Source organism: Teleopsis dalmanni, chromosome 2 (assembly GCF_002237135.1).
Source record: "Teleopsis dalmanni isolate 2A chromosome 2, ASM223713v2, whole genome shotgun sequence".
NCBI lineage: Eukaryota > Metazoa > Arthropoda > Insecta > Diptera > Diopsidae > Teleopsis > Teleopsis dalmanni.
The window spans coordinates 104,481,196-104,505,351 of record NC_051847.1 but is presented as its reverse complement, the minus strand read 5'-3'; the positions used below and the strand labels follow the sequence as shown (position 1 = coordinate 104,505,351).

The following is a 24,156-nucleotide window of genomic DNA, read 5'->3' as shown; positions in this document are numbered from 1 at the left end:
GGAGTTTATTTTAAGCTCATTTTGGAATATCTGTCGGATGCTTCGCTAAGTTATTTTTAGTTCTTTGACCATTGGATTACCACCATTACGTGGATTTCGTTTTATTTGAGCCTTCACTTTCCGGAAATTTTCAGGTTATGTTGCTGTTTCTTTACGTCCGCCACGATAGCATTCGACGACTCTGCCTCTACTATTATAACGATTTATAGTACGGTTCTCAAACATTTTATTCATTTTGAGGTGTTTCAGCTAGCTGGTTGTGATTTTCCAGCCAAATATAATGCGATCACATTATTAGGTTTGATTTCCATTTCGAATAACTTCTGTTCTATAAAACTTAAACGCAAATGCTTGTGGTAGATTGTAAACAATATAAATAGCTATCATTTGTATGAATGTCACGTAGTTGGTTCACGTATATCAGTTTGGCAGATATACTTATGTGTAGTTGGTAACACTTCATTCGCGTAACCCTATAGTGATAAATACTAAACTGTGGGCTCCTGGGGCCAAATATAGGCAGCATCTGCAAGTAACATAATTGTATGAATCCGCCCAAATACATGTATGTACGCAAGAATTGTAAACGTTTCTATAAAATTGGAGAAACGGTTAAATCGCATGATCAACTCATAGACTTTTATATTGTAGTTACTCATTTATTCCAAATTTATAAAAACAGTAAAGTGGCATGATTTCCTGATTTCTTCACATTTTAATAATAATATCGAATAATAAAATGATTTACATTTCAACAATCGAATAGAATAGTTGTATTATTTAGCAAAAAACATTACTTATTTAGCTTATGATCGCCATGAACTACAATCTAGATAGGTAACAAACTGAATAAGATGTAAATCAAGAAAGCGGTTTATATCGCCTGGAGGAGACTATTTAATAAAGCTAATCTGAATAGAATTGAGAGGAACTGCTAAAGTCTAAAAGAACTAGACGAAAAGCTTATTGTAGTTTCTGCTAGTAATAGGAACTGTCAACAGAGTAAATCATTAAACTGAACTCCTTGTCAGTGGTAGCCTGTGTACATCATCATTCATTGTGTTAGACCTAAAGCTTCGTTTAATGCTACTAAATCATCATCTGATTTTAGACTTAAAGCTACATGGCAACAGAAGACTGGTTACAACTACTATGGCTTCCATTCTAAATCTTTTCAGTTTTAGTCTAAATATCATTAACTAAATTTTTTTCAGTCTTAATTTTGACAGAAGATTTAGTATCAACTTTCCATATAGAGACATATGTCTGTCTGGAGCTCCCTCATTAAGTCCCGCCTGAAGAGGGTGTAATAACCATTGTTATAGACCACTGTAAGATGAGTGTAGGGGTAAGCAGTGCAGTTTTCTCGAAAGTACTAAATAAACCTTCTTATTATAGGTTTTCTGATCATTAGTTTTTCAGGCGGAAGTTATTGATATTAGGGAATTTAATTTGCTTATAAATAATTAATATTTTAATATATCATTTTAATTAAACTTTCAGTAATTGCTTTAAAAAATTGAAAATAGGAGCATATATTCGTAACCGCCAATACATTTACTGTGTACTTCTTACAGCACGTGAAAAACTTCATTTTCCATATCAATAATTATGAAATATCGCAGTTTTTCTTACACTTAATCTATTAACGGAAAACTGGGAAAACATCATGGGGAACCATACTTTAATTTACGGTAGTTAATACAAACGCGACAGGAATCACTTATCTTCTAAGCTATTACGACACTGATTGGGTACTACATTTTGCCTCAGTCTTGTACTAGGTTTTCTATTGCTTCATTTTGTTTATTAATGAAGCACGTTTACTCGAATTTGTCCAAAACATTTTTACCGATTAAAAATGACTATTGTATTGAAAGGTTTTGTTGACATGTTTTTCAGTCTATATAACGTAATTATCACTTTTTCCAACGACATACTCTCCAAACATTTCAGTACTTGAACAATGCTCACGGCCACCACTATGTCAGCAAAATGTTCGCCCCTGGTGTTTATAATGAAATTTTCGAAGACTTTTTCTATTTAATAAAATGCATTTGTTCCCTTTTTTTTATTTTTTTTTTAATTTTATTTTATTTTATTTTTTTTTTAATTTTATTTTATTTTATTTTTTTTTTAATTTTATTTTATTTTATTTTTTTTTTAATTTAATTTTATTTTTTTTTTTTTTTTTTTTTTTTTTTTTTTTTTTTTTTTTTTTTTTTTTTTTTTGTTTTATTTTATTTTATTTTTTTTTTATTTTATTTATTTTTTTTTTTTTAAAGCAATTTTTTGCAATATGTGATCTACAATTAAAACACTACTGTAGTTTTACTTCTGCATTTCGATTTGATCTGTATTTTCTGTCACGCCCAATATTTAGTCATTTTTAGTATTTTTCTTTGAGTTTTTTCATTTTCAAATAAATATTTAATATCTTGCTTTATTCTGAATCCGTTCTCTTAAAAAAAAAAAAAATAATCTTTTAACTATTATCATTCGCATTTTAATATAAAATATTCATCAAAAATAATTATTTTATGTGCCTTTTATTTTTTCGCACAGAAATAACTATTAAAATTTTGCTTTTTATTTTAAAACGCACAAATAACTGTTACTTTTGCCAATCCTTTAAAACATTTTGTATGGAATTACAAAAACAACTACCTTGTATGAAACACGGAATTCGTATTTGTTCACTCATGAGTGCTCACTCAATTTTTACGTGAGCCTAAAATTGGCTCATGAGCGTGAGCTCAAAATGGGCTTATTTTGAAAAGCTGTTCACCAGCGTGAGCCTCATATTAAAGAGTTGCTCATGAGGTCTCACGAGCGAGAGCTCAATTGTTCAATAAAAAGCTATGTGAAAATATATAATTTGAAATTAATTTAGCTTAAAATTATTTATATTAAAACAATATAAAAAAAACAATAATACATTGTTTTTCGCATTATCAGCAAATTGTTTTATTACATTCAGGTAAAACTTTGAAATATTTATTTTTTTATTTTCAAATTTTCCGAAACGCAATATAATATAGTTTAAAACTCTTGAAGTAATATAAAACGATTAAGTAAGATCACAAAATTCCAGGGTTCAGAAAAACACTGTGCTGTGCACAAAAATGCAAAACACCACGCACAAATGTTGTGCGATTCTAAAATTTCACACCACAAATGTGGTGTGCGAAAATTTTTGTGCACATCTTAAGTGCACATCTTGTGTGCACAAACGAAACGCACATTTCACACGAGTGTGGTGGAGTGAAATAAAACTCGCACACGCATTCGTTGTTTGTGCCGAAGTTATTTCGCACAGCACATTGTGTGTGCGGCAGCCAACTTGCCCTCGCACACAACGTGTGCAGAAAAGAATACGAGAAGCACATTTTGTGTGCAGGCTCGAAAATAAAAATGCACCCAAATGTGCGGAGACGAAATGTCTACTGCACGTTTGTGTAAAATTATGATTTAAAAGCGCACAATATTATGACAAATATCGCAGCAAAATAGTACGGAAAACTGATTTGTATTAATTTTGGTCTTAATGCGAAATATTTTATTGAAGAAATAATTTTGTATTTATATTTTAATTTTGAATTTATTATTAGATTTACATTTATTGCTTATATTACTTATTTTTTTAAGGTTTATTAATTTAAAATATGGGAATAAAGTTAATTTCACAATGTACTTGAAAACTTTGTTATATTAAATAGGTACATGAATTTAATAGAGAAAGAGTATTTGTTTCGAAATGTTATAAGTAAAGAGGATCGGTTCTACGGATCGTACTTTGAAAAAATTAAATATATCAATTTTGGACTACTTCATAAAATTTTATTTAATAGTAAGTTGTACACTAAGATTCGTTAGTAAGGTTATAAAAAGCAAATTAAATATTTTTTACAACAACATGAATTAATTTTGTTATTAGATTTCAATTAATTTTTTATCTTTAATTACAGCTTAAATTTAACAAAGTTATTGAAATAATTTTATAATTTAATATCTTAATTTCTTATTATAAAATATATAATTTTTATTACATATTATTTGAAATAAATTTTCATTTAATCTTATTAATAACATTGCTGAAATATTTTTTTCACTTAAATTATATCTCTGCTTACTTATCACAGTAGAAAGGGCGCTAAAATCCTGCTACCTGTTCAAGAAAATATTTTCTTAATCTTTCGCGTTTTTTAATGAATGTTAGATACTCTACCTATGTGAATACATATTTCTGGAGAAGAAAAATATCTATTTGTGGCCCTCCCGTATTATCTTTTTTAAACTGTTGCAAAATTTATTAAACAAATACACCAATACCAATACCTGCTACCTGTTCAAAAAAAATATTTTCCTAATCTTTCATATTTTTTGGGCATAAAAAAATCTTCCTAAAATATGTTTTTATTTTTTTTAAACTGGTGCAAAACTTTCCAAACAAATACTTTAAGTTCACTTACTATATTTGCATTTAAAAATGCTCAAAGTAATATACAAAAAACTAATATTTTAAGTTAAAATACAAATAAGGTTAAGACAGTTATAATTTTTAGTTTACATTAATTAACAAAAATAATTATTTTAAATATTTGTTAATTTATGCAATTTTTAACATAAATTACGATCCCAACGAACGCAAATATCAATTTTTTTCAAAATTTGCAACAAAATAATATTTTCTATTTCAAACAAAATTGTGAAGTTCCTGTAATTTTTTCCACCCTTGGGTGCAAGCGCAAAATCGCACATTTGTGCACGTTTGTGCATCGCACATTTGTGCACGTTTGTGCATCGCACATTTGTGCACGTTTGTGCAGTCGCACATTTGTGCACATTTGTGCAAACGTAATATGAGCAGCACACTCGTGTGCAAAGAGAATTTTTTGTCGCACAGTGCGGTGCGAGCATAAAATTTTCTCGCACATCTGATTGTGCACATTTTTAAAAATCAGTCACACAGCACAAATGTGTGTGCACGAATCTGTGTGCACAATCATCGCTTTGTGCGATGTGAAATTTAAAATCGCACAACAAATTTGAGTGCGTGCATTTTTTTTCTTAACACCACAAATGTGCGTGTGCATATTTTAAAAATAATTTCCACTCGCACAGTGCAGTGTGCGATTTTGTGCACCACATTCCGAACTCTGCAAAATTCAAATAAATAGTGGCGCATGCCAAACTGTGGAATGAAAACAACAACAATGCTACATATTTTTTATATTCCACCATGCAGCACCTTCTTGTAAGCAGAGCATGAGGTCTCATTAGCCTCAACTCGAACTCTTGCTCACGAGCGTGAGACAATTTATAACTTAATGGCTCACGAGCGTTATTTGTGCATTTTAAAATAAAAAGCAGAATTTTAAGATTTATTTCTGCGCGAAAAAATCAAAATATAAAGCAAATTTAATTATTATTTTTTGAGTTTTATTTTAAAATGCTATATATAAAAAGCATGCATAATATTAAGAATAAAAGTTGTTAAACTGATAACTATATACTTAGATATGAGTTTAGACAACTTTTTGTTCCTGCTTTTTTTCATAAAAAATTGTGAAATAACTTTTACTTTCGGTCCCTGCTTATTCTTGATTATTTATTTAAAACATTAGTAACTAGTTATTTTTATATTATTAGATAGTATTGTGTTCACTTACTTTTTACTTATTAACTTTTGAGCAATTGTTGGGATTTCCACAGATGGTGCATCAGATATTGCTGATACTATTGGAGTTTGTCCTATTAAATCTCTCTGTTGTTGTAGTTGCGGTGTATCTACATAATAAAACATGAAAGTGAAAGTTTAAAAAAAATATAATTTAATTGTACCTATAGAGAAAATAGAGTTTGAAGGTAGTGATTCCGATGTTAATACAATATCGCCTTCAGTTCCACCAAGCGATTGTTCTTGCAGTACAGTACCAAATTGCATATCAGTGTGTAATTTCGAAGCTGTTTGTGGTGGCAGTACATGGTCTTGGTACTCACATTCCATATTTGATGAATTCTTTTATAAAAATATATTAACAAATTAAATATATAATCTTATAACATCTATTTACCTTATTTAAGTCTAAATCCTCTAATATATTTTTTTTCGTATGAGGGTCAATTATTGGAAGACAATGTTTTCGGAGTCGATTACCTTGTGAAGTAGTTACTGATGAAATACCACTATGCTGCGATGAAGTTGGTGGAGCAACAGCTAATACTGGATTAGTAACAGGTGGAACTGCACCTGTTAAAACTGTTCCAGGTGTAAGTGTCATTGGTGCTTGAGCTGCGCCTGTAGGCCCTGATATAGGTCCATTTGGTCCAGTTTGTACGGGCATAGAATTAGCAACAGCTACCCCAGCGTTAACATTAACTGATCCACATTGATGTGATTGTGTTTGCATCGGTTGTAAAAAAGAGTACTGATAAAAGTGACTTGCATGCATTGGTTGTGAAATCGAAAATTGTCCAGTTTGATAACCTTGACGCGGATCGAACCGCGGAGCAAAAGGTAATACTACTCCAGGATGTATTCTTTGTGTATACATTGGTTGAAGAGAAACATGTCGAGCGTTAGTGCGCGATGTTTGTGTTGATGGGCCGCGATAAGGGTTTCCGGTCTGCTGGTTTGAACGAACGTTGTTTGTATTATTAGGACCAGATGGCGGAACATACTAATATAGAATAAATTAAATAAATGCTTACACAAATGAAGTTGTATGAAATATTTATATTTTTTTATACAAAATAATTATATATTATATAAATATATATTTTTTTATAAAAACATATATATAAATATATAATATAGTAAAAAATATATATACTATATAAAAAATAACGTATATATCAACCTAAATGTGAAAAAATATAAAATAATATTAAAATATGCCTAGCATACCTCTTGCGTTGCTTGAAAGTTTTTGTTATTGATTAACTTGTTATTTTTCAAATCGTAATTCCTATTATCGATACAATTAACATTAACACCAACACCTTTCACATTAAGGTAAGAACCGCCTGTGGCACCACCTAATGATGACCCTAACATATTAGGACAGATTGACGACTTGCTATTGGCCAAAGTAATAATATTACTGCCGTTACCACCACTACCAGCAATATTGTTACTGCTACTACCGATACCATTGGCACTACAGTCAGTTTTACCAATGTATCCTACAGTTTTTATATTCGGGTCAATATAACTAGTATTATTTACTGCTCGATGATTTATATTAAAAATCACGGGCGTTGGGCTAATATCGGCATTTGATATCTGACAATTGTTAACAGCAACCATATTTCCATTTCCACATATTACGGTCGGCACTGACCTATTAACTACATTGGCATAACTTTGCGTTATAGGTTGCGCCTGTTGGTGATGATGTTTTTGTTGTTGTGGTTGTTGCAGGTGTTGCTGATGTTGTTGCCGTTGAGTATTTGGAATTGATGTTTTTAAAATAGAAACTACATTATATGCCTTATTAATTTGAAAGTGTTGACTATTTGATGACAGTATATGTTTAGATGGTGGTGCCGTTTGCAGTCGAACAATTTTTTTCTTTTTATTTGATGTCATAATCTATAACAAATAAGATTCGAAAATTTTGTCGAAAATTATACACAATATTATATATAAATTCAATTCAAAATCCAGTTTAAATAGAAGAAATATTTTTTGTGGATATTTAAAACAAAAATCAAAAACTAAACGAAAACTAAAATGTGAATTCGAAATTGCAGCATTTAAATTTTATATGTTAAACAAAATTTTCAAAAAAAATTATATGAGTCTTACTGACGTCACTTCATTTTTGCAATGAAATGAAATGAAATGTTCAGGACATAGTCCTGATGCCAACGCAATTGAGAATTTCTTATATATAATTATACCAAGTGCCGATACCAAATATGACAATCTGAGGGAAATTATTGAAGCAATGAACAAACGCACACTCTTGTATGTAAATTCAAGTGCAATCAATCTAAACATCCAAGTTTATGTGAATATATTTTTATAATATATTCTTAGATCAAAAAAAAAAAAAAAATTCTGCATTCCTATTACACTGCACCACCTATCCAATATATTAGGATATAATGTAACCCTGACTTAAATAATAAAAGTATGCACAACCAATTCTATTGCTGTATTGATTTCTTTAATATTATATTTCTATATTTGGAATATTAATATTCCGAATTATTTCAAAAATCGAAATATGTAGAAATAGAGCTAAAAAATCATATCATGAAATCGATTCCAGTCATAGATGCAAGTAATCGTTGAAAGACCAATGGCGGCGAGTATTATACAATAAAAAGAAATCACATTGGAGGATTATAACAAGGCAGGTTTTAATTGGCAAGAACGTTTTTGGAGTTAACTACACCCAGTTAACTGGACAGTCATCAGTAAGATAGATGCAGTATATCCATAGTATTGAAGTCAGAAACTCCAATTGAACCTTAAAATATACTAAACCAATTGAAAACCGGTGAATAATTCGAAAATTCTTAAGTTAGAAGAATCATAAATTGCAACTAGGAATAGAAAGCTGATTCTCACGAAAGAATCACTAGATCTATTGAACGAAGCGGCCGAAGTGATTTCTTAAGATTAAAAAAAAATTGACGATAAAGTTCTATCGCACCGATACCGGTAATATATGAACGGTAGGTATTCGAGGAGTCTGACTGACGAAATTGTGAGTGATCAAGAACAATCTGAATTATGAGGATAACAATGTAAACAATATTTTGAAAACGAGATAATGCAAGTAAATGAAATTTAGAAATAAAAAATGTAATGAAATTAAATTGAAGAAAATTAAAAGGAAATAAGGTATAATAATGGAATTAAAAATTACATTAACAAGATTTTTGAAGAAAAATAAAGTAAATTTAATTTAATTAAGTAAGTTATATACATTATCTAAGATATCACATTTTTATTGTTAAATAAGGGAAAATAAAACTAAATCAATTGTATTTCTCTTAATTCTAAAAATAAAAACAAGAAATATATGTATATAACATATATGGTTCCAGTAGAGAATCTAGAAGGAAGACCACCACATCTTCATTAACAATGAATCAATTGCTTGTGAACATGATAAGATGACAGGTATGGCTTACGCAGATGATGCCGCTATGATATATATGGGAAGGTTTGCGAACACCGCCTCATCTAATGTTCTAATGGATCTAATGTTTCATATATACAGGTGGATCTAAACCGAACAAGACGGGGGAGGACTGCCAATACAGAAATCTTTCCGACTGCTAGTACATAGCAGAGTATTCAAAGCAAATTTTTTCGTCATTGGAGAGGCACTAATCTTATTGAAACACGTCGTGTACTCCGAAAGAAAAGTATTCATAGTCATGCCGCAATTAAAATTTTGTCAACTATAGTATGTTGCTATTTCTAAAATTTCTTTTATATTGAACTTTCACTTAATAATTGAAATATGTGAGCTAATGGTAAATAAAATATTTAAAATTAACTGTTTACTGGTGTATTTTATATAGAAATCTAGAAACATGCTGGTCAAAACATAGAACATGCTGGTATATGCAGGGAGACAGCCTTTTGTCAACTAGGTAAAAACTGAAAGCGAATTGGCAGAAAGTAATGGAATAATTGGACAATGCCAGAGTTTCAAAGTATCTGCTGTGATTTATCGTCCACGATTTTAATGGAAGAGACACAGATGATAAGAGTTAAACAGTATGATTGACAAACGCTGTTTAGTTTCAAAGAAGAGCTCACGCTGGTGATAATTTAAAAACCCAATACAAAAGTTGAGAGGATTATGCAATTCCATATGTCATTCGGTTATAAAGCTTAAAGCTGATTAAGGTGATACCAACAGCGAGACATCATCTTATTAGCTGGGTGTTCACCAGAATTGACTCGAAGGATGTGACTCCTCCACCACCTTTATTTGCATGTCTAGCATGCAGCGTTTGTAGGGGATGTCCAAATTTAACTTTGGCATGTATTTCTTCTTAGAACACCGATATAATGTCCACCTTATCTTAAAATAATATTTTAGGCAAAGATTTACTTTTTGTATTGAACTGCTTGCTTACATAAAATAACAACATGACTGTGCCATTTTAAGCTTTATTTATTCAATAAAATATTCTTTTCCTTTATATTTGATATGTATATTTCGTGTAAGGGTCACTTATTTTCACTAATCCGTTTGTCCGTATAAAATTCTTTGAGCCATTTTCCAACTTTTTCGAAATGGCTGAAGTCCTGCTCTGTGAGCACGTGCCTCAGATGGCGCAAGATCTAGAGAGAACGGCGGATGCGAAAAGATGTCTCCTCTAAGCCATTTCAAGGTGTCTTTATTGATTTTGCTGTGTGAAGTAGGTATTTTCGTGTACCACAAACATTTTGCCAAAACTTCTGGCTCATTCCAATCTTCTTCCGCGTTGTGTATTAATAGTTTCACCAAGTTTCAAGACTTCATAAGCTCAAGAGACACAATACCGGTCTAACGCACCGATACAAAGCACGGTCTACTTACCGAAGCGATTTGGCCTTCGTGTTGAGCAAACGGCTTCGCCAGGTTACACTCACGATTTTTTTTCGCTCCCATTTTTTAAAATAAATCCATTTTTCATCACTCGTCACAATTCGATACAATTATTTTCTTTCGTGGTATTGAAGAAACATTTCACAAGTGACTGCGTTTTGACCATTTGACATTCATTCAAACTGTGTAGGAACGTCTGATGATTGTTTTTTGTGATACATTAATTGTTTTTGCCAATTGTTGTTAAGTTTGAGTTGGGTCATAATCCAACAACTTCTGCAATTGCTTGTCATTGCACTTTTGTGGTCTATCATAGCGCTGACTCTTTCACATAGAATTCACAACTTATAAATTGTAGAAACTATATCTGACATGTTCTAATCGATGAAGTGAGTTTTTTTTAGACATAAAATTCGTCATAATCACTGAATCATAACACACAAACGCTATATTGTTGGCGGACTTAACTTGAATGTGTTTGAAGTTTAATGTTAGACGAACAAAGTGACTTAGTGATAAATTAATACGGTGCGTATTTTTCGCCGACCCCATCTCTTATTTAAGCCTTTTTAAATCTTTTAAAAAAGTTATTCATACACATGGTATTTGTCATTCTAGTTTTTAATTATTTCTGCCACTATGCAATTTGTAATTTTTAACATATTGTAGGATTCATTTAATGTGTATTTGTCTTTCTGTGTAGGAGTCAGTTTAAATGTTGTTGTCTTTAATCCTAAAACCCAGTATATGTGCTACGGTTTGTGAATCAATATTTGAATTCTGATAACAAATATGATTTGATTAGCAGTCTTTGTAAAGAATGCAGTGCAATTTTTTCTTTCAACCTTAGAACCTTAAGAGAAACATATGAAAAATACACATACAAAATAAGTATAAATAGAGTGCAATTAACGATTATTTCTTGCTATTGCATTTGCACTTGTTTTTCTGTTGTCTACTTAGAGAAATGTTAAAAAGATATGTTAAGTATAAGTATCGACGCTTCGCCCCTGATATAGATACTTTTTAAACATTTATTCTCTTTTCAGATTCTCAACAATATTAATTTTGTTTTCCAGATATTTTGGTCACTAAAACGTTAAAATCAAATAATCAAAACTTAGTGAAATTTAAAGCATTTCACACATGAACGCACATTTATTTTCCTTTAAAATTTAATTAAATGCAATTATATATATGGGTGATTAGTTACAAAAAATGAATGGATACCATTTTGAATTTAGCAACTTCAAAAACCATATTCAAAATTTAACAATATTAATAAAGTTCAATTTTTCGTTTTAAAAATTTCGATATTCCAGTGTCACGTATGCCAAGTACCTCTGCCTAACGGTAGGTATAGAAATAACTTTTCGCCTTGACGAGAGCTGTTTAAATTCTTAAATTCACTCACAAACTTTCGATGCTTTTACTCATCTTCAAAAAAAAAGTCACCCATTACAATAAAAATCTTGTTTTACTAAAACAACAAATCAGTAAATGATCTCTACAAACAAAATCAAGACTTTCAAAGGAAGATTGACTTGAACCCAGACCAAATGTACCCAAATTATATGTTTTACTAAAGATACGTATATCATATTAAAATATCAAATAAATTAAATTAATTTTTTAATTAATAAATTAATAATAAATTAAATTAATTATTTAATTTAATTAAGTTTAATTAAATTTAAATAATTTAATTAATCATTTAATTATTAAATTAAAATTAAGATTAATATAGTCATCCACACAAGTAACCTACCACATCATACACAAAAACATTATCATCATAATCACAGAAAAATATAATAGGGGTATTCAGGCAACTGATTAATTGCTTATTAGATGAGTACAACAAAAATTTGCATACAAAAATGAAACTAGGCAGAGAATCTACTATATCGGAGATTACCAGATTAGTGAAAATTTGATTAATAGTGCTGCCAGTACCAAGTGTCGGCGCTATAAGCATAGGGTGTCTTAAAAAGAAAATGCAAAAATATTAACATAAATTAATAAATAAAATTCAGTAAAACTATAATTTTTAAAGAGTTATATGATAAATTTAAATGATATTAAAATTTACGAATACTTGAGTGTTTCACTGTTAACATATATTTCGCTGCTGCTGTTGATACGAGTGCTGCCAAGGCATTTGCACACAACAAACTAATAAGATTACGCATTTTGGGTCGTTCAAGCAACTGATTAACATCAAAATGCTAAATTTTTTTTATATGAAGTTTTTGAATCAACTAAGCAACTAATCAGTTGCCTGAATACCCCTAATAATAAAAAATCATTAGAAGTCAAAAAGAAATTAGAAAACAAAACAAACCCTCACAACAAAAGAAAACACTAGCCACAGAAAAGAGTACACCGACAGTAAAAAGGACTTTAGCACAAACTTCTTATTGTAATATATATTTTATATAAATTATATATAAATTTATATAAATTGTTCTATATAAAAAGCTGCTTTTCATCTTTAGCAATAGTGATGAGTAGATCAATTTCGAAACTATTTGATAAATGAAAAACTATTTTTATGGGTTGCATTCGATATTTCTGATCTAATTTTTCTTATTTTATTATTAAGTAAGTTAAAAAGCACAGCAGCTCTTTGCATAGTAAATGAAATTTACTTAGTAAGGTACACTTGCTAAGTAAGCAGTGGAAGAAAACGATTCCTTTAAAGTCACGTCAACCAATTGCAATAGCTTTTTTTATATCTACTTTTGAAGTGCATCGAGCGAATTCACCTTTATAAACCCACGATCCTTTGTGTTAAACATTGTTGTAGACAACAATGTGATGATGATGTTCCTCATTCTGACGAGTTATTATCCGCCCATTTGCATAGATTGATGTTGTTACTGTATCTTCATCAGCTTCAATTAGCCGTCCATAACGTGGTGCCTTTTCCACATCAAAAATGCGGTTTTAAAATTTTGCAAACTATTTCTTGCCTAAAAAGACTAAAATGTAGCTTTTTACTTTCCTTATTTGAAGAGGTCACCAGCCAAAAAGCAACTTGCTATATTAGAAATCGAAATATAAAATGGTTTCGCGGCTTAGTGTGAAATTGGTTTTGAAAAATTACAATCTATTTCTAGAGTAATATAAGACTAATAAAAGTATGGAACATTTTAATTTGATTTCATTGAAGTTTTTTGCATATGCTTTTCATTTAAACCTGATAACTTACGCAGAACTAATTATATATTATTTTCCTTAATCCGACAATGAAGGACAAAGACATTACAGTGTGGTATTAGATCCCTAACAACAATTACTTTATTTTTTATGCTTCATTCTAATATTGTCTCCAAAAGCAGAATAACAAATATTTAATGCTTTTATCCTTAATTGTAATAAAATAATCATGGACGCATTTTTATTGTGATACTTAGAAATTGAAGTTTGGTTAGTCTTTCGAATTTGTAGTCGTAAATGCACACACATTCAACTATACTGTGACTGCTTGGGAATCTTGATGTAATAACAAAACTTTGTCTTTTGGTTTTATTTGCAGGAATATTTCTTATATTCATGCTTTTCAATTACCGAGTATTGCAATTTTCCATACAAGTTTTATAGGCCACCGTATGGTCTTTAGTTCATTCTCTTCTCTTTTATAGCCTCTATGGTCTCAAAACGCGTTCCTCGCAATCGCAATTTGAGTCGGGGGAAGAGGAAAAAATTACACGGGACCATATCTGGAGAGTACTGTGCTTGGTGGATGATATTTTGGACCGACTTTGGCGTTCTCTTTTCGGTTTCGGCTCACCTTCGAAGCACCGTTCGATCGATTGTTATTTGGTGGGCATGTCAAATTCATAGACCCATGTCTCATCACCTTCGACTTCTTTCTATAGACGCCAAACAAAAACTAATCGTACGATATGCGTCAAACTTTGACAGAATGTGTATAATAGTGTTGCCAGAGTGAAAATAAAAAAAAATTTACCGATTGGATAAGCGCAGGAATTAAAAATTTAAAATACTCGTTCTTTTAACAATATCTTGATCACAAGGTATTGTTAATATTCTAACAACTTACTTCCTTAATATTATGCATGCTTTTTATATATGAAACTTAAAGAAGTCAAATGTGGTATACCCAACCAACTGTAAAGGTGACGGAAACGTTATATCAGGTACATTCGTCGGTATAAGTATTTCGACAAAACCTTTTTGTGTAAATGTTTTTGAATATTGAGCACGTAAAAACAAAAAATAGTTTGCATTATAAATTATTAAAAACCATGGCCAAAACGACTGAGTTCAGCTTGGTTGTCAGATCTTCAATGGTAGCAAAGTTTAATGCTAGAACGGCTGTAAAAGATATAGCAAAGAAGTTTAAGGTGTTGCGTTTGTTTACTATCAAATTAATAAGTTTAAGAAGCACAATAACATAAGAAACTTAACAAGATCAGGTGCTAAACGCAAAATAACGCCCACTGAAAACCAAGTCCTTTTAAAGGAATTAAAAAAAAATATTTTTCTCAATCCCTAATCTGTTGCAGATAAATGAAATTTGATGGCCAAGAATTTAATCTTCTTTTTAAATGGAAGAAGATTTTAAGACAATAAAAGCTAAGGATGTATCGTACATATCAAGGGCAAACGGGCTTAAAAGACTGGCCTTCGCTAAGAAACATCCGCACAAGCCAGAGTTTTGGAAAATCGTTTTATGGACAGATGAAGGTTCCTTTTAGGATAACTCGTCAAAACACACTTTTTTGTAAAACTTCCAAAGGTGCAAAAGCGAATAAAACGTCCCGTTTTTCAAAAAGTGAGCCATGGTGAGCTCACATCCCCAGAGCTCAGTCATGTGTTGCATATAATGGGCTGAGTTGGTTTCTATCATCGGTTCGATGAACCAAAGTCAATATTTCACTACCCCAAACGACAACGCCTTTCCTTCTGGAGATAGGCTTATTAGAGAATCACAAAAGTATTTACACACATTTTGTTCGCGTCAAAAATATTTACACAAAAAATTAATAAGCATTTATTCTAGGATTTCCTTTAAGTAAGTGCAGTTGTTAGTTTTTGTCACAAACTACACAAATTTAGAGATTTCAAAATTTCAGAAATTATTCAGGAAAATGATAAAAACCAATGAATTATCAGTTCTAATTCGATCTGAAATTGGTACCTAATATAAGAGTGGGATTTCGGCGACGAATTTAGTAAAGTTATGCAAAATTTTACAAAGAACGGTGTAAAATCTAGTTAAAAATAAGAACATATGCGGAAATTTAAAAAATTTGAAGAGAACTGGGCGGAAACCTCCCATGAATCAAAGGGAATGCAGAAGATTATTAGGAGTCCTGTCAAAATAACAGCATCATCGGAAAAGTTGATTGGCAAGTTTATTAGACATGCTACACTACATCGCAGGTTGAAAGATGCTAATATCAATACCTATGTGGTGCACAAAAGAGTCAATATTACTCTAACGACCCTATCAAATATTCTCTCGTTTGCTTTGAAGTGTTTTAAGAAACCTATACAGTTTTGTTACAATGTGTTAAACGATTCAGTCTAGATTTCAATTCTAGGGTTCATTTGATAACCACTCCATGCATTTACGACAACGCTAAAAGAATAAAGCAGTGCAGCCACTCAATAGATTTGAAGGTTGCACGGTTTTGTTTTGGGGATGAATTTTTTTAAAAGTTCATAAATTAAGAAGAAGAAAATGAAATTAACGTTTTGTGTAAATATTTTTGACGCGAAAAAAATGTATGTAAATACTTTTGACAACTAACATAATAAGCATCAGCGCAGTTGCTTATATTTTTGTCAAATGAACAGTTATCTTTCCAATTCTTTTTTATTTGGTTCTGCATAGATAAAACTAAGTGACAACAAAAATTTTTTTGAAATTTACGTCCAACAACAACAACAAAAATCTATTTTAGAGCAATGTGCACAAAAATTTTAGTTGTGTAAATACTTTTGACTATGGCTGTATATATACAAGGGCGGTTTGATACGAGGGCGGTTTGATACGAGGGCGCGTTTTTTGAGAGCTTTGAGAAAAGTCATTATTTGGAGGGAATAAGAAAATTAAAAACGGTGGACTAAATGTATCCAGCTAAGAGGTGATTATGTAGAAAAATAAAATGTTTATTTGCCGAAAAATCGTCCTCGTATTTATACTTCGCACACCATTTTGTCTTTTAATATGTTAATTAGGATATTTATATATAATGTCAGTTTCCTGAAGACGACTTTAAAGTCAAAATATAGAATACTTTATAAATAATTAAATAATAAGCGTGAAATAATTTAGGTTGTTTTTGTTAATTTTCATTTGTAACAGTAATTTACCAATTAGGTCAATGCCACCCAAGATTATTATTTATAATATTTAATTATATTGATATTATGAATTAAAGTAAATGCATTGTGACTTAATATTCTTTATTGGATTTGTTACCGGCGTTGAAAAGTTTTCGAATTTTAACTCTGAAAAGTTGGCGGTATAAATGTATCAAAGTATTATAATATGGAACTTATTTGTTAATTAATATATCACAAACTGAAAACAAACTCTCTTGAAAAAGCTTCTTTTTCAGCATCTTTCTCCTTTATGCAAAGAGCAGTAGGCTACTAAGCTGGGAGCAAATATCCTGTTAATTTCTAATCAATTCTATTATATAACAATTAAAGTACTTCTTTATCTAAAGTAATAAATACACAATTATTGTGTTCTTAACAATGCCAAAACCACAAATGTTTTCTACAAATTCATAATCAAAATTATTACAATAATTTTTAACACCTTTTGAAGTAAATATATGTCAATTACAATGTTTTCCATCGCAACATATATTTTTTTTCTATCTTCTGAACAAAATCTCCAGCGATCAAAATTTTTCCTTCCTTGTCGTAATATTTTATTAGTTAAAAAATAATTGTATTCTGTGTTAAATATAATATCTTACAATTCAAATTTTTAATCATGAGAATTTCTCTTACTGTAAACATACGTGTTAAATATCAAAACATTAGCCTACACAGCTAACGCATCTATCCTAACAGCCATTTTCTGATTTTGAACCAATTTTTTTATTGAACAACAAAAGAAAACACGTGAAATACTATCCAAACAATATCGTCAAAAACCACAGGCTATGTATAAGTATAATTTAATAAAATTATTATGTTTGATTATATATAGAATATAATTTAAATATTAACATGTTTCTTCGAGAACTTCTCTCCCCTTCTGATATTAGGAGGTCCTCAACAGCTAACATTCTGGCTTTCATTCAAAAGGCTGAATGTATTCTGTTCGATTAGGGTCTGTTTCATCACAAAAGATCAACTATGGTCGCAGGGCATGGAAGCCGGTGCTGTGTTTATTTCTATTCTATTTTATCCTAGGATATTTTCTTAAAGTATTCTTGAACCATTTGTGAAAGCATTTTTTCTAATCTTCTTCAGACACCTCCGAAACATGGGTTTTTAATGAACAACAGCTTCTCCGGCCGACTAAATTCGTTATGCACGCAATTTATTTTTGACGTTCGGAAACGACGGATGACCCATCAATTCGATTTTTTGAATGTTCAAGTAGTCGGTTGTTAGACGAGATGTATGAGTACTCTCGTTGTCTTGATGAATATGAAGAATCATTCGACGGCGCTTGTTTGTTTTCCGTATTTCACTAAAGACTTGCAGTACACAAATGGTTGTATATCATCCGGAATTGATGGTTTTATGGTCCTATAATGGTAAAGTTGCAACGCCATAAGATCAATCTTTCCCAAGAAACAAGCGACCATTTGTTCATCTTGAAATATCCATACAGTCGACTGTATGAGCGTTCCGGCTCATATGCACATATCCATGATTTGTCAACTCTAACATTCTTATATACATTATGACCTTGATTAATGCAACCCTCGAATATCGCAACTCCTTGGTTATTGCAACCTCTTACATTTTTCCTGTGTTACCTTTGATATTGCAATTATGAAAATTGACTACCGCGACGAATCCAACTTTTGTTATTTTTCTCTCTTGCATTCCTAATATTTTATTTGTCACTTATGTTTATATATTTGCTTTCTAATACTCAATCATAAGAATTTGCGAACACACTTTCGGTGCATAAGAATATTATGAAATCATGAAAATAGTTCAGATATTACTTCTCAACAAAAAATGGATGAGTGGGTCAACTCATCTTTTATGGAATTTCATTTTATGGAAATTGTGTCTCTTGCTGAACAACTTGACTCGATTCAGACTCCGATACTGAGACCATGTAATTATATTTAAAAACAAAAATGGCAATAAATGCACTTAACAGATGCACACAATGGTCTGAGGAAAGTTCAATACCTCTTAGAAAAGTTGTAATACTTAAAGATCTAAAAAGTGAGGCAAGTACAATAAAATAACAAATTATTATCATAAAGTATGATTGCAATTGTATTGCTATAAATAAAATTAAGTAATCATGTTATTTTCTAATAAACTTTGTGTTAATGTATCTTAATTTGTTTTAAAAACTTTAGATACACTAAATAAACCAAACTCTATTATTGCAACAACATCGATTATTGCAACATCCCCGAATTCTATTAGTTGCATTATTCGAGGTCATACTGTACGTCTTTTGAAGCATCGCCATTGTACTTCTTAAGCATTTGTGTGCTTAAGAATCTTTTTTTGAATACTATTCCGTTAATCTCACTCTATGTCGCACGATGATCTTGCCTTATCAGCGATCACCGTGGCAAAAGAAGGAGCTTCATTGCCAAATGCGGAAGTGAATTGATCAATGCACTCTGGTCTGTATAATCCACGTCGAAAGTCGTAATAAATTATTGCACGAAAATTTTCTCGCGTTAATTCCATTTTTTCGCGAACACTCAATTTACAAATCACTGTAAATAACAGAAATAACACTCTTTTGACAAAAAATCTAAAGTAGATTATGCTTATGTCAAACTTTCGTATTGAAACGTCAGATTACACCTGACAACAATACGTGTTGCCAAGGCTCAAAATATAAATAGTGACCCTCGTATATACAGACAGGCACAAAAGTTTAAATACACCCTAAAAATTCAGAGGTAAAACAAAAATAAACATTTCAATAAAAGTGTAAGTATGTATTTTTTTTTAATTTTATAAATTATTAAAAATAAAAACAAAGAATATTCGCTTTATTGCAAGCATAACGGTTAATTTAACAAAAACGAAAAAATGATGGGGACAAAAGTTTAAAGCCACTTGCAAAAATTTCAACTTGGGGTCCATTTTCGGCTATTTTATAAGAAAAAAAGTACTGTTACATTTCTGGGTTTCTCAAATTTGGTAAGTCTGGAAGTCTAAATTTGTTATAAGTTGCATTTTTATTATTGTCAGTGCCCCACAACTTGCAAGTGACATCGCTTATAAATTGAGCAATCATGTCCATTCAAAAAAAATTCCACGAAAGAGACCACTTACAAGTGAAAAAAATCAGAGATATTTGTAAATACAAGGACATGGAGTTTTGAAAAACTGTGCTTTTCACTGATGAATTAAAAATTTAATTTGTTTAAAAGTGATTGTTGTGCAAGAGTGAAGTGAAATAACCTACTTCTAATTCTTGATCCACTTCAACTCTAAAAAATGAATTTCAATGAATTTTTTGCTTTAAACCTTTGTTTATAGCGAGGCAATTTATCCAGGGTAAAACTTAGTTTTATTGAAATGTTTATTTTGATTTAAACTTTGAATTTTTAAGGTGTATTTAAACTTTTGTCCCTGACTGTAAGTTATTATATCATAATCATATATTCTCAATTTTAGTCGACTATATCAACTAATATCTTTGCTACAAAAAACTGATGCATATCTTTTCTATCCTAATCTGTACTCAAGAGTTTTGCATTCCAAAAACTTTTGTAGAAACGATATGGGTCATCATGTGTAGATTCTAGATCTGTGGAATATAGTAGGTATGGTAGTACACACCAATCTTAGTGAAAAACTGTATCTATTAAACAATTCAGGTATATTTAAGTGAATTTCTCCAGTTAGTGACAGTACATAGAACTTATCCATGAAAATCCATAAACCACAGAGATGAATACAAGTAAATTTTTGACCTAAAGATTATGTTGAACTTCTAGAACGTGGTGCATGTTGTAACACTAAAATTGACAGAACGAAATTTTACACGTCAGTTTTGGGGCTGACATACATTTCTATACATTTCCTTACACATCGAATTTCTTGCTTAAAGACTATATTTATCTTTTTTATAATAAAAGAAAAAAGTAATATATGCTTTATAGTTTTGAAAATGCTGCTTTCTAGTTTAATTATTTAAGATAGCACCAGAGAAGCAACTGCGTTGTTAAAGTATATAATAAAATTACGGATTTAGTGCATAATTCCATAGAAAAAATAATACATTCAAATCCTCTGTGGGAAAAAACGAAATTACTTTCAGAGCAACTCAATATATATGTATTTATTTGAAATTTGACTACTATAATTGCGTCAAATTATGCTTACTATTAAAAATAAGGATTGTAAAATAATATAATATAAAATAAAATAAATGTTAAATGGTTTTAAGTTAGTATATAAGGCAATCGTAATTGAATTTTGAAATATTATTTACCATATTTTGCGTTGGTTGTTGTTGCATAGTTTTTGGAATATTTTTCTCTAAAGATAACGTCGTAGGCGTTGGTTGCATACCGTTTATATAAAAAGATATATTAAAGTCGGTGGTGACTGACCACACTCAGAGGGTACGCTTTAACCTACTGATGAAGCTGCTACATAACAGACGGTTCCTTAAAAAATAGTGAAATGATAAAATTAAAAATTATTGAAAAAATAGTGATAATGTAAAATTCAACAATTAAAAAATATTATAAATAAATTTAAAAGTAAAGTTTTTGATACCAAACTATCATGTGCAAGCCAAAAAAAAGTTATTTGAGATAAAGACTCAAGTTATGTAATTGTTTTATTATTATAAAATTATCGCGACGACCCAGTTGTCGTAATAACTGGGTTGATTTTTAATATTTTAAGTCCAATAATGGCGACAGATGGCAAAAAAATTAGTGATATTTTCGGACTTGTTGTTTTTTTTTTCAAATTGTAATATATCAACTTTTCTTATTTAATTGCAGTGCTAGCCCACATTTTTTGTCTCAATGTAAGCAGTAATAAGGGATATCCCCGAATCTTTCGCACAGAAAAGAACAAAGAGAATTATAGTGTTCAATTTTATGAGTTTCCTTGCGTCTATTGTGATATTTGCTGTTAATTATTTAAATACAGGAAAACTTTGAAATATTTTAAAGTCAACGAAAAAGCTGATCAAATCTACAACGCCAACGAATCCAGTTTACATTATCGGATACTTCGAAATCACACTGTTGTCACACATAGTGAGACAGACAACAGCATCCGGAAGAAAAAAGCTAATAATTTTTTTGCTATGTTTAAATGCGAATGGCACAGACAAACTAAAATGGTTGGTGGATAAACCCAACGAATCCAGTTTACATTATCGGATACTTCCAAATCACACTGTTGTCACATATAGTGAGACAACAGCATCCGCAAGAAAAAAACGAGTAATTTTTTGCTATATTTAAATGCGAATGGCGCAGACCAACTAAAATTGTTGGTGGTTGAAAAGTCGAAAAATCCTTGAGATCTTAAAGGTTTTTGCAGTATTCCAGAAATATACAAATATAGTGGATGATATCATTTATTTTCAAGAACTGGTGTTATTGCGAATTTATTCCCCATGTTTGTTAACTTTATTATATTTGGTAAAATAAAAATGTAAACAAAAGATCTTTTTGTTTACATTGCACTACAAAAAACAACTACTCATCTATTTGCTAGGCGAGAAAGAGACAAATTTGCAGTTAAAACTAAACAATTTCAATTTAAAAAAGGCTATTCAGATTCTAGCTACGTCCTGGGACAAAACATCCTCGTAAAATATTAAAAAATCTTGGAATGCCAGTTATATAGCTGAGATAAGCCCGGAACATAACTTCAAAGAGGTTGGCATAAACAATTGCATTCAAGAAAATTTCCGGTAGAAAGTAATAAGGACCAAATAGAAATATCGAAAACGGCAACTGAGAATTCATGAAATGAAGGTCCAAAATTTTACGTGGATACCTTCCGTGATGGTTTAACACCACGGTGTTCTTCACACATGCATCGGTATATTACGCCTTTGGAAAATGACAAGTCGACAGCAACACCATATTAACTACGTGATTCAGCCGTTATTATCAAAAGTAATTTGCCATAAAAGCAACACAAAATCTATAAATTTTCTAAAATATGCAAATTTTTTTAAGAAAATTTTAGGTTCGGTTATCGCAAAAATTTAGTTTTCGCGACAGTTCTAGTTTTAATTAGTCGCGACTACCGAACGTGCACTGTATATATTAGGTAATATAAAAAGTATTGACGGTTTTTTGTCACTAGATGATGTTGATACCCATATATCTTACAACACTAATCCGATTGTGTCAAATGAGCTTTGTTGCTTGTGTGGAAAGGAATATTGATTTGAAAATTACTAAAATATCTAAAGAAATACACTATGTGATACTTTATTACTATAAAAAAAGGTAAAACCGCAGCATAAACATACCAAAAATTATGTGCGGTTTACAGTTAGAATGCTGTGAGTAAAGCCGTACTCAGTCCTGGTTCGCTCGATTCTGTCCCGGAAATTTGGATGTTAGAGATGCTGTGGTCGATTAGTCAGTGAAAAAGCCGACGAAATAACTGATGGAGCAAGACTGATATGCAAGCTATCAGGATAGCGGAGGCGTCAACCACATGACAGTTTGGAATCACTTGAAAGAGCAGGCTACACAAAGAAGCTCGATGTGTGAGTTTCACATGATTAACACAAAGAAATTTGGTTATACGAATTACAACAAAATGGAACTATTTTTGAAGCGAATCATTGAGGGTGTAGAAAAATGCGTTACATACGAGAATATCCAATATAAGCGATCATAGTCAAAAACCTGTGAGCCTCCACAAACGATTTCAAGGCCTGGATTGAAGCCGAACAAGACTTTGTTGAGTGTTTGGTGGGATTAGAAGCTAATTGTCCATTACGAGCTGCTCCAGTCTCGTGAAACAGTTAATTCGGTCTTCTACTGCTCACGACTCAACCGCTTAAACAAAGCAATCAAGGAAAAGCGCCCAGAATTTACCAATAGAAAAGGAGTTGTGTTCTATCATTACAATGCCAGGCCGCACATATTTTTGATAACTTGGAACAAATTGACGGAACTTAGTTAGGAAGTGTCGATGCATCCACCACATAGCCCAGATTTTGAACCGACTGATTACTGTTTGTTTCAATGTTTGCAACAATTTTTAACGATAAAAAATTGGTCAGCTGCTTAAAATCACTTCGCCAAGTTTCTCGCCGTTCAATTACAGAACTTCTAAACCAAACAAATTATAAAACTACCCGAATAATGGAAATAGTTCATAGACAATAATGGCCAATATATAAAGGAATTGTCGGTGCTTTCTATATCACCTA

General features: G+C 30.9%; 1 protein-coding gene across 2 annotated transcripts in view; it reads right to left on the bottom strand.

The window, feature by feature from the left end:
• LOC119680599 (eukaryotic translation initiation factor 4 gamma 3) overlaps window positions 1-24,156 on the bottom strand; it is a 50,239-nt gene that overhangs the window by 22,097 nt on the left and 3,986 nt on the right. Inside the window, exons 2-6 of one of the 2 annotated variants that reach the window (XM_038093503.1) lie at window positions 21,223-21,400; window positions 6,911-7,597; window positions 6,078-6,683; window positions 5,845-6,022; window positions 5,673-5,790 (exon numbers count right to left, since the gene is read on the bottom strand). In XM_038093503.1, the coding sequence (XP_037949431.1) occupies window positions 5,673-5,790; window positions 5,845-6,022; window positions 6,078-6,683; window positions 6,911-7,597; window positions 21,223-21,300 (1,667 nt within the window). In that variant the 5' untranslated portion in view covers window positions 21,301-21,400. The remainder of the gene's footprint in view (window positions 1-5,672; window positions 5,791-5,844; window positions 6,023-6,077; window positions 6,684-6,910; window positions 7,598-21,222; window positions 21,401-24,156) is intronic. The other variant, XM_038093504.1, reaches the window with a different exon arrangement.